General features: G+C 31.5%; 2 protein-coding genes across 2 annotated transcripts; both read left to right on the top strand.

Moving 5' to 3' along the window:
- On the top strand, positions 2563 to 4280 carry LOC107640382 (glutathione S-transferase T3-like). Its single transcript, XM_016343906.1, has 3 exons — positions 2563 to 2709; positions 3486 to 3939; positions 4003 to 4280. Exons 1-3 carry the CDS (start codon positions 2563 to 2565, stop codon positions 4278 to 4280), a joined length of 879 nt encoding a protein of 292 aa, XP_016199392.1.
- LOC107640383 lies at positions 5036 to 6370 on the top strand. The gene has a single exon (XM_016343907.1). It carries the CDS (start codon positions 5036 to 5038, stop codon positions 6368 to 6370), a length of 1335 nt encoding a protein of 444 aa, XP_016199393.1.

Here is a 13113-nt window from a genome sequence, read left to right on the forward strand (position 1 = left end):
TTTCATTCTTAAAATATTATTCACTATATTTAATTATCAAAAATAAAATTTTTATTTTTAATATTTGAACTTAAAATATTTTGATTAAATTATGAATAAATTATTATACTAACTAATTTTACATTGATTTATTTTTATACACATTTAATAGTAAAAGAGGGAATCGTCTGGCACGTTAACACCTAAGGATGCACTAATCTTTAGATTTTATGATTTGAAACTAGAATTATATATAAATATTAGAAAAAATAAACCTGAATATGAAAAGTATGTTTATATAAAATATTGGGCAACTCACGTAAACAAATCATTAGGGTTTCTAAATAATATGAATGTCCTAAATACAAAGAGAGTTCGTGAAACTAACGACTCCAATGATACACTAGGATTTATAATTTGAAACTAGAATTCTATATAAATATAAAAAAAATTAAACCTTTATATCAAAAGTATGTTTGTATAAAATAATAGAAACTTAATTTAGAAATTTTGTTCTTTTTTTCTCATTAAAATAATTAAATTTTTTTTATATTTTTTAAATTAGTTTTAACACAGGTTCAGAAACAAGATTTTATGCATATGTTTAACTATGTATTGTATAGAAAATATTTCTCTATTACTAGTTTTAAAAGTAAAAAATATATTCTAAATCAATAAATTCATTAATTCAGTTTAAAAATTTATATGCAACATAATTATATATAATAGAATGAAAGCTTAAAAACTTAAACAATGAAGATCACTAAATTGATGACAAAATAAAACATATAAAGTCATTAAGAGAATAAAAAGTTAGATTAACATGTAAACTATAATTGATTGAAGTAAAATTTGCAATCGACAATCATCAAAAAGATATATGATCAAATTTAAAGATATATAACATTGTGGAGAACTGTATAAAAATAAATAAAGAGCTTATAATTTACCTTTTGATATTCAGAAGATAATAATTATTGTGCCATGCACATATAGTTCGTCATTTGTTCACTCTAATAAACCCGAACAAATTAAATTTTAAATTAGATGTTATTCTTTAAATCCTTGTGTTAGTGCTTTAATTTCTTAACAGGATATTTTCAAAGACTAATTATATTTTACAATATTACAACTTTTGCTTAAATCAATAATAGTACTATATGTACATAAAACTAAATAATTTTATTTGATTTTATTGAAATTAAAGCCACTTCAAATTTTGAACCCTATTAAAAACATATTTGATGATAAAATCCAATAAAAAAAAAAATCAAAAACATCATACACAACATATCTTTGTATTTGTGCAAATTTCTGAAAATAATAACACCACTCCACATAAAAAAACGATCACTCTCGTTATAGTGCAATGTAACCCTAAACCCTAACGTTCACACTAACCTTTATACTAATAGTAACTCTAACCCTAATGAGATTTCTGAATATAATAACACCTCTCTACATCAAAAAACCATCAACTCTGCTATAGTGGAATGCAACCTTTAACCTTAATCCTAGCAGTAAGCCTAACCCTTAAAGTAACCCTAACCATAATGCAATATGCATGATTCAGCTTTATCCATGACTTCGATAAATAATGAAAAAGAGGAACACAAATTGATTTGATTTTGATTTTTTTTCCTAAAATTATTATATTTCATTTGACTCTAATTTTGATTAAAGGATGTTTCTGTCAAAGAAATAAAGAGTTATTTAACAAAAATAATTATAAAGATATATTTATCTTTTTATTATTATTTATGACGATTTTTTGTATATAAAGTAATATAATATTTTTTTAAAAAATATTAAAAAATAAATACTAATAGACATAAATATAATTCACGTGGCGAGTTTTTATTGTCCATTTTTTATATCTTACCAGTATATATAAATTTATAATCGTATCGAAATAATCACCTAATTTAAATAGCATCTTTTAACATTGCTTTACCTAGCTACTTATTCCCAGTGAATAATTAGAATGTATTTTGATTTTCACAAGTATTATATATTACACCTTATTCATACCATTAATAAATTATTAACATTATTGTTTAACCAATTACGTGTACATTAAAATCAGCTATCAAAATCAGCCATCAGTATAAAATACATATGGAAATATAAATACACATTGAAAATAAATTAAATCACACATGTATTTATACACGAATACATTGGTAGCTGATTTTAATGACTAATTTTAATGTACAAATAACATTTCTCATAAATATTAGTTGATTTAGTTAATATTTTTTTATATTAATAATAGATAATTGAGTTTTCTGGCTTAGATCAAGTGTAGGTGTTGATGGAGTTTGGCCCAGCTTCCTCTTCTCAACTAACTAACAATGGGTTGAGAAAATACAACAAAAAAAAAATGGGCTTCCATACTGGCTCAAATATCTAAGACAACTTCAGCCCATCTAAAAGTTTTTCGTAAAAAAAAAAACTGCTTCACAGTTTGCCAACGTCATCTCCTCAACACCTGCAACATTATATAACTCCTTTACTTAATTACATGGCTCAATATAACAGATTATAAAAATTCAAGGAGTCAAAGTTTCAAAAACTACCCACATGTATGGCAGCAACCACAACCACATACTTGGAATCTTGAAAACAGGTCCTTTAAGAGCATCTTTAATGGGTGATTCCATTCAACTTTTTCCTGACACTTTGAGAAATTTACCGTTAAAGAAGCAGAGAAACAAGTTCCCTCACAGAGTTTAAGGTAGATGAGTCCCTGCTCAGAGGGATTTAAGGAGAACCAATGGTAACTTGTCATTACCTTTTAAATAAATAATTAAATGAAATTATAATTAAATAAATAATTATATTAAATAATTAAATTATAATAAATAATTATATTAAATAATTAAATAATATTCAATTTAATAATAATTATAATAATTAATTAAATTAAATAATTATAATTTTATTTAATTAATAATTTATAATAATTATTTAAATAATAATTAATTAGATTAAATAATTAAATATTTTTAATTAATAATTTATATTAATTATTTATATCATAATTATTATTAAATATTATTTATATTTATATTATTATATTAAATTAAATTTTGTAAAACTAGCTAAATTAGCCGTTGTAAAACTAGCCGTTGTAAAATTAGCCGTTAGAAACTAGCCGTTATTATGTTACCGTTATTATTAATAAATTAATATTTTGTTACTCTATATATACCACTTAGATACACTTCTATTCTCACACTATCTACTACTCTTCTTTATCTTCTTCCAAGTTTACAAAATCAAAGTTTTGCTACTATTATTTTTTGTTCGAAAAAATGGATCCAAACCAACTCAACTCTTTCTTCAATTACTTACAAAACTTTTATCAAATTCCAAATACCAACAATCTCAAACCTCAAACTCTCAAGTTCCAAATCAAAACTTCACACTACCAAATTCATTTCAAAATCCAAATCCACAAAAATCTTTCTGATTTCAATTTTCAAGCTCCTTATAATAATCAGTTTCCTATATTCCAACCGCAAAATCAAAATTCACAAACACCCCATTTTCCATTTTCGTCCATATTTAACCCCTCTATCGGAAATGTTACTCCAACTTCCTTGCCGTTTCCAACTCAATTCAGTGCATCAAGACATAACTCATCTGGTGTTGGTGGCTCTTCTAATCCATCCTCTCAGACTCCTATACAATCTAGTCCAAATTCGCAATATTCAGATTTTGCCAACCTTTGTAGATTAGATGCTATCGACCTTAATGATGATGATATTGAAGATCGGAGACAAGATAGTATTCAACACTGGCATTGGAAAGAGGATGAGATGCTGATCAGTGGATGGTTAAATGTTTCAACTGACCCTGTAGTTGGTACCGATCAAAAGGGGGAAACATTTTGGAGTCGAATTCATAGCTACTGTGTAGAATTTTGCTCTGACATGATAAGGGAGGTAGTTGCATGTAAGAAACGATGGTATAAGATCAACAAGGCTGTTGCATAATTTGCTGGTTGCTACGATCAAGCTAGTCGAAACATAAGGAGTGGTTCGAACGCTGATGATATAAAGGAGTTGGCTTATAAACTTTATTCCACAAATTATGGTCAAAAGTTCACTTTTGAGAGGCATTGGAACATGCTTCGGTTGGAGCAAAAATGGAGAAGCCAACTACCTACACAGAGTGACGGCTCAAAGAGAACCAAGGTTAGTGCAACTGGAGCATACTCATCCTCATCAAACCCAGAAACACCATTGGCTGACGAACCCGGTGTGGACTCTCCCGTTCGCCCACAAGGATCATAGAAGATCAAGCGAAAAGGTAAGGAAAAAGCACAGATGTCTGAAGATTTTAGCGAAAGAAAATCATCGGTTGTCAAAAAATTATCTCTCATGGAAGATATTAAGAATGTTAGAGAAAAGGAACTAATGGATAGGGAAAAAGAAAGAGAAGAGGAGAAGGAACATAGAGCAAAGATTATGGCAATCAAAGAGAAGGAGTTACAAATTCAAGCGGCAATGAAAGAATAAGAATTACAAGCTCAAGCAATAATGAAAGAAAAAGAATTACAAACTCAGAGGTATATTAAAGAAATGGAGATAAAAGCAAAAGAAAGGGAAATGGAAAGGATGGCCAAGGAAAGGGAAAGGAAAATGGATATGCAAATAATTAATGCTGACACGTCTACAATGAGTGAAAAACGACGAGCTCTTCATGAGATTGCATGTGAGAAAATAATCGCCAAGTGGTTTACTTAATGGTTCCTTGTATTCGTAGAGTTATGTAGTATGTTCTTATTTTTATTGCGTATTACTGGTTTATGATGTAGTTTGTTTTATTTATTTCTGATGTAAGTTTTTAAATTAGTCAATATTATTGTGCCCTTATTGTTCATAAAAGTGACCGTTGTAAAACTAGCCGTTGCAAAACTAGCCGTTAACTAGCCGTTAAGGTACTTATTGCAGACACACTTATAAATATCAACTATCCATGACTCTGCAACTCCACTTCAATTCTTGTTTCTCACCTCGAAAAAGAACTCAAAATTACATTTCTAAATATGGCTAGGAATTTTGATAATATGTTTAATGAGGCTTTGTATGGCAAAAGAAGACGGCAAGATAACACAGTCATAGATAATTGGATCGATGAGTGTTTACTCCAAGATTCAGAAGAAGAAGATATCGATAGAAGCTCTATCCCAATTACTCGTAAATGGATCAACAGAGATCGAGAAGCAGGACATGATCGCCTTTTTCAAGATTACTTTGCAGATGAACTGGTGTATAATGCTGACATTTTCCGATGGAGATTTCGAATGAGAAGACATGTGTTCCTTCGGATAGTAGATGCTCTCTCAAACGTCTATCCGTATTTTCAACAGAGGGTTGATGCAACTGGAAGAAGAGACTTGTCATCACTCCAGAAATGTACCGCTGCGATACGCATGTTAGCATATGGCGTAGGAGCTGATGCTGTTGATGATTATGTGCACATAGGCGAGAGCACTACAATTGAATGCTTGGAAAAATTTGTTGAAGGTGTTGTCATTTCGGTGTTCGAGGATGAATACTTGCGAAAACCCAAACCAAATGATGTACAACGCCTGCTACAAATGGCGGAGGGTCGTGGCTTCCCTGGCATGTTGGGTAGCATTGACTGCATGCATTGGCAATGGAAAAATTGTCCAAAGGCGTGGAAAGGTATGTACATGAGTGGTTATCGTGGGGTTGCAACCATAGTACTTGAGGTTGTAGCATCTTCAGACCTTTGGATATGGCATGTGTTTTTTGGAGTTTCTGGTTCAAATAACGATATCAACGTATTAGATCGTTCTCCATTGTTCGATGATATTCTAAACGACCGTGCTCCGGAGGTAAATTACACTATTAATGGTAATAATTATACTATGGGATACTATTTAGCAGATAGTATTTATCCTGAATGGGCCACATTTGTCAAATCAATCTCAAAGCCACAAGGGGAGAAACGCAAGTTATTTGCACAATACCAAGAAGGGCAAAGAAAAGATGTGGAGCGAGCATTTGGAGTGTTGCAAGCACGCTTTGCAATTATACGTGGTCCAGCTCGTTTTTGGGAAAAGAAGAAGCTTGCCAACATAATGAGAGCTTGTATTATATTGCATAATATGATTGTTGAGGATGAAAGAGACACTTATGCAGGAAATTTTGCTCAGGGCTTAGAGTATGATGATGTTGAAAATGGCTTATCACAACCTCAGCTGGGAGAAGAAGATTTCGCACCATACCATCAATTTCTCCAAAGAAATGCCCAACTTCGAAATAGGCAGCAGCATAGACAATTGAAAGAGGACTTGATTGAACACATATGGCAATTTCACAATGCTTGCATTGTCGTCAACTATAAAGCTTAATTATGTTTTTCTTTGTATTAAGTAATTTTACAAATTAGTGTAATCCCGAATTATATATTATGTATTATTGTTATATATGAATTTTTTAATATTAATATTTTTTAATAATAAATTATTATTAAATTTATAAATTTAAATAATATTATTAAAAAAATAATTACATTAATTTTAAGTATTTTAATTAATTAATTAAGTGGGATCACAATAGGGACTAAAGTTAGTTCCTCCTAATGGAGAAGAGAGAGATATTTTGAGTTCCTATTTACTGTTTATGACGCAAAAGCTGATGTTGAGTTACTTTTTATGACAGGTGGACCATAAACAGGAATTGGGTTGAGTTCCCTACTGGAGATGGTCTAAGAACTAGCTTTCACTTTTCCCATGGTAGATAGTTCCATAATTCAAATGACACATAAAATCCAAGTTCAATACAAAAATATTTAATAATATAGTCTCTCAAAAAGATTTAAAACTTATTTAATAGTATAATCGTTATACATTTGTGCGGCTATAGAGTCTCTCAAAATTATACACCGTAACGGACCCAAAAAATTTTAATAATGGAACGAAAATATATTAAAATAAATTTTATTGAATATTAATATTTATATTATGTAATAGAAAATTAGAGATACGGAAATTAAAAAAAATTAGTGCACAACTTTTTTCCTAAAAAATATCTTTTATTATATCCCATTTCTAAATTTTTTCTTGTTATTTTTAAAATTTGAACTTAAAATCTTAGTTAAATTATAAGCAACTTGTTATCCCATGTTTTCAATTAATTGTATTTTTATTATTTTTACACATTTAATAAATAAAAGAGTTAAGAGATAAGGACAAATTGATTCCTGAATTTCGGTTCACGGACATTTAAGTTCTTGAGAATTTAAAAATACATTTAAGTCTTTGACCTCTTTAAATTTGGACACATCGATCCATGGGTCTAATTTGTCCCATTTTAAAAACTCTCTTACGTGTGTATCCGTATCAACCAGGTCAATACAACGGAAGTCACGTTCGATTTTTCCGTTGGGTCTGACAAACCCAAGTGAACATGAGGGATCGATATGTCTAGGTTTTGAAAAAGTCAGGGATTAAATGTATTTTCAAATTTTCGAAGACTTAAATGTCCACAGATCAAAAGGTCAAGGACCTATTTGTTATTTTTTCAAGAATTAATCAATAGACACGTTAAGCATATTAATACACTAGTATTTATAATTTGAAACAAGAATTATATTTAAGTACTAGAAAAACTTAACAATGGATTATCTTCCACTCAATTAAAAAGTTCATTTATTATAATATATATAAAAAATAATTTTTTTAAAACAGAAACAACAGTTATAAAACAAGCCTTTTTAAAAGTTAAAATAGATAATATTAATTAATAGATAGATAAATAGATAATGTTTTTTCTTATATCAAATAATTTTTTAAGACAAAAAAGACATTGATAATTTCATGTCTGTTTAAAAAATTAAGTTTGTAGTTTGGTAATTAATGAATTGGTTAGTTTAAAAAAAGTATATTATTATTGCTTATTAATTTTTTTTATTGCGTTGATCCATTTACTTTTAGTTTTAATACTAAATCAAAGTTAATAAGATAAATATTATTGCATGATAAGTTAACTAAATAAAATTTTTTTAAAGATAAATTTTTAAAAAAATTATCTATAATTTACTAATAAAAATAATATCATAATAAAAATAAATATATATAATTATATATAATTTTTATTTTTATTTTTTTTTTGCAAAAATCTAATGGGAGTAAGTGCTCTCTCTTCTTTGAAAGTAGGTCCGTGCTTGAATACATATACTTTATCGATGAAGCACATCTACATGGAAAGGAAGGAGATGAAGTACGTCTACACAAAAGGAAAGAAAAGTAGAGGTGTCTTTAGGAGATGAAAATCTTTGAAAATGAATGAGTAAAAAAAAAAAATAGATCACATGGATATTTTGGAAATTTTAAGTGAAATCCTAATAAAATATAATTTCAAATAAGATCCAATGGGATAGAAATTGATTTTTGGAAAAAATAGTAGAATTGGATTGAATTCCTTTTAAACTAACTTTTTTTTTTGTTTCAAATGTTGGAATTCAATTTAATTTTTATGAGAATTGAATTGCAGAGGATTTTTAAACACCATGTAACTATAGCTACTCACTGCCTTACTCTTTTAAGATTATTCATATTATATTCGGTGATCAACGATATTTACCTGAAGAGCAAAATAAAAGTTGAAATTAAAATGATTATGTCACACAAAAATTATTTTAGATATGAAAAAGAAAGTAGTATTTTTGTTGAATATTGGTGTTTGGAGGACTTTGCAAAAATGTGGATGGTACAAAAACGCTGACACAACATGCACCATGAATGTTACTTTTTCCAAAAATTTGAGACAATTTTATCAGGAATTTTCAGTAGAGATTCGTCACGTGTCGTCCCTTGGTACAACACGCTCCCTGCGTGTTACTTTAGCATGAATTCCTCTCAGAATTTCAAGATAACTTTATTAGAGATTCTCAACAGAGATTCGTCACGTGACAGCTCCATAAAAACATGCACCCGGCATGTTACCTTTTGTAGAGATTCATCGTGGGTACCCGAGGTGCCTTGATCAGTGTCTCCCAAACGGGAACGCCACGTGTCATCACCCGGGAAATACGTACCCTGTATGTTGACCACTTTTGGTCAATATCTTTATGCATGAGACAAGACTTACTCTCAAAAATGACTTCATTTATGTTTGGAGTGTATAAAAAGAGAGGTTAGGTGCTCATTTTACTTCATTTTAGGAGAAGGTGGCTTAGTTTTAGAGAGAGTTAAGTTTTATAAATGTGTAGAAAGGTAGGTTTTGAGGTATAATTGAGAGTAAGTTAGTTTTAGTTGAGAGTGAGATTAGTACGTCTAAAATGATACGTGATTATAAATGCGAAAGATTATATCAATTATTTGGGACATCCTAATTATATAAGTTTATTATTTTCAGTTAATTTGTTAGTGTTTATTTAGTTAATATTAATTTAGTAGTTTTTTACTGTTTATTTGATTTATATTAGTTTAGTTATACTATTATTTCTGTTAATATGAATAAATAATATAATTAATAATAATTTTTTATTTTTCAAAAATAATATTATTCTATTTTTTTCTGTTTTGTTGTTGCTAGTATGTATAATTTTTTATACTATTATTCTTTTTTATTTTAAAATGAAATAAAAATAAATATAATTAATCATTTTTGGTATTTCGGTTGAACTATATCAGACTAACAAAAATTTTCTATCCTATAAACTTGATCTGTCGGGGATGTGGTGTTCGGCAATTGACCAAGCCTTATGAATAACGAGATTTTACCATATCTTGAGAGTTGGAGAGATCAAAAGGTATTTTGCATTGCTATCTGCTCTTGTGAAAAGGTGGAGGTTGGAGACTCATACATTTGTATTATTAATTGATGAGGTTACAGTGACACTTGAGGACGTGTTACACATATTTGACCTACCGATTGATGGAGAGGTTGTGACCGGTTGGATCGATAGCAGTCAAGACTTCTTGGTCACCCAGAGCCTGGCGATTTTTGGCAGCAAACACGTTGCGAGTAGTTCCTATAAAAGCTACATAAAGTTAGCCTGGGTTCGCCATTTTATTTAGATAGCAGGTCGATTTGGGACGACCTTTCGCAGTTCGTCTCAAGGCAAGATTCGCGATCATTGTCGGTCCTGGGTAATCAGGTCATGTCTCCATGTCGCCCAACGGGACATACTCAATTCTGTAGACGTTGCAAATCTCTGACATCTTGTACACATCGTTGACATACACCTGCCAATTGAGGCGCTGGTTAGCACAGCAAGCAATAACATGGCGACATGGTAGTCGCTCCACCTGAAATACCTACAGTCGCACATCCGCCACGCAAGATCAACTATTAAAAATTTTCCACTAGGTATTTGGCGCACCTCAAACATCTCATTTCTACTATCAAATCAGTGCATGCTGCATATTTGCTTCTATCCATTGAGTAGTAAACTCAGAGTAAGTAAATCCAGCATGCTTGCGCTAGTGAGCCTCAATACTCTTCTGTGTAAATAGCTTGTTCAATCGATAATATGTTGTTCGGAAGAGTGCCAAAATAGGAAGATTTCGGACACCCTTCCACACTGAATTGATGCACTCAACAAGGTTCGTTATCATGTGACCCCATTGGTGTCTCTCGTCAAATGCCGATACCCACTGGGGATGTTCGATGTTGTCGCACCACCGAGCATATGCCTCGCCTCGTTCTTGCAACCTTTTGTAGTTGATATTGTACTCCTCCATTGTCCTTGAATACCCTTTGTTGACCACAAGCTTTTGCAGGTACAGGACCTTGAGTTCCTTTAAGAAGTTGCTACCAATGTGTCGAATACAAAACATCCACCATGCTCTTGGAGCTTTCCAATAACCTCCGCTATGATTTACTGCTGCTCAGATGGACTCATGACGATCAGAGATTATACCCACACCGTCTCTTCTTACAACATGCCTTCGTAAATTACTGAGAAAAAAGTGTCACACATCAGTAGTCTCACACTCCATGATGGCAAAAGCAATTGGCACAATGTTTTGATTTTCATCTTGCACAACTGTACCAAAGGGAAATATTTATATTTTCCATATAGGTGGGTGCCATCAACCTAAACCAGCGGCTTGCAATATTTGAAATCCCTAATGCATGGATTGAAACTCCAGAATACCTGGTGAAGTATCCTAACACCGTCCACCTCTTTACCCTCGTTGTATAGGAGTTATATTTCTATTTGGACTTGTGAACCAAGCATCTTCTGAACTATTGCCGAGAACCACAACGACAAAGCTTGGTAAGATTCTTCCCATCCACTAAAAACTTTGGCTATTCTGCTTTGCCAACCAAGTCTTTTGGTAACTAATGGTGTAGTTAAATCTTTACTGGACTTCCACAATTATAGATTTCACCTTTATGAATGGGTTGGATTCAACAAATGGCTTCATAGCCTCAGCAATCATGTTCAAATCCAACTTGGAGTAATCCTATAAAATCATTCCTATGAAACACGTGTGCCTCCCGTTGTATCTCCGAATCTCGCAACAAACTTTTTTCTATATCAATCTGGCTCGAATAAGCCAATCGCATCCACGTTCATAAGTCTTGCATTTTGTATAGAACATCTGTGGCTCGGATTCATAAACAACGTAATTGACTCTTCTAGAGATAGTGTAACTCCAAATTGTCGCGATGACTAATTTTCTAGAACTATATTCCCTTCTGATCCTGAACTCCCCGTCCTCAAGATCATTAATACCCATTAAAAAATAAATTGTCGCTCATCAATCCATAAAAAAACATTAAGGACAACATACTACCAACTCCTCACGTACCTATGTTGCATATTTGGGAAACTCTGGTGCATGCATGGCGTCAAGATCCAAGCTACGCATAAAAGGTGGAATGTCCATGCATGGGTTGACTGACTACAAGTAGTACCACTAAAGTTTTCGTGACTGCCTCACCTCCCCATCGCCATCCTCGTCCTCGTCACTGGCTTCGTACGTAGCTTCGAACTCCTCTTCGCTATCAGTATTCATTCATTCGTACACTTTAGCTCTGTCATCTTTCACGTATTGGTCATGTTGAATCTCATCTGCAACTATATGTTCAAACTCAACATGCAACTCGATCCTTGGGTGTTGCCCTTGAGTTTGTTGGTGAATATGAAACATCCGCTGAATACTTGTTTCATCAACGATCGGCATAATCTCCAACTCTATTAGGCCGCCAAATACAACAACTGGACTCCTGTAGAGAATATTGTTCGCCGTCTTTAAAATATCACTCTCTATGCTCTGACAGAGACTGTACTATAGTTTCAAGAATGTTATAGTGCATGGAACTACAAACGAAAATGCATTCTCACACGCAAAGCTTATCCCCTCTCATATGTATTTCGTATAATCTTATCGTTGTGGTAAACTACTATATTTGTAGTACCCTCCATCACACCAATAATATACTAAAACACCTCTCTCGTAATGAAGTAAAATAGTAACGAATTTTGATTTTTATAGGCAAATGACTCATCTCGCAGATTACGTATTAGAATGTCATCCAACCAGTATTCGACACGTGTACAACACGCAGGGTACATGTTGTTTAGATGAGCATCACGTATATAACACAGAGGATGTGTGTTGCTTGGATGTGAGACAAGTGTACAACACACAGAATGCGTGCTGAATCAGCACGTTACCTGTGTGTTGGCCCTATTATAACTACAACGTTCACTTATTTGTATATACACCAAAAAATTATATTTCTAAAACAACTCATATTTTTTCATATTAAAACGTTTTAGCCTATGTCGCACTCTAATATTATTAGGTGGAGTTCCTTTCTTTTCTTTTTCGCAGAACCAAATTTAGCTGATTTGCATGAATTAAAGCTAGCTAGCTAGGCTAGCAGCACATTAGTAGTACTTCGGAGTAATGGGTATATATATTAACTTATAAATGGAATAAACGTACAAATTAGTATTTTTTAACAATTATAAATAGTTTAAATATATAATTATTTAACAACAAATATGTTACAAATATATTATTGATAAATTATTACTTTTATATCTTGATATATAACGTTTAATTTAGTTAAACAATATAAAAGCTGATGGAAGGCGCAGTGGGCGTGATGGCTTGCAAATATGATCCAA

The sequence above is a fragment of the Arachis ipaensis genome, chromosome B05, assembly GCF_000816755.2.
Source record: "Arachis ipaensis cultivar K30076 chromosome B05, Araip1.1, whole genome shotgun sequence".
In the NCBI taxonomy this organism is placed as follows: Eukaryota; Viridiplantae; Streptophyta; class Magnoliopsida; order Fabales; family Fabaceae; genus Arachis; species Arachis ipaensis.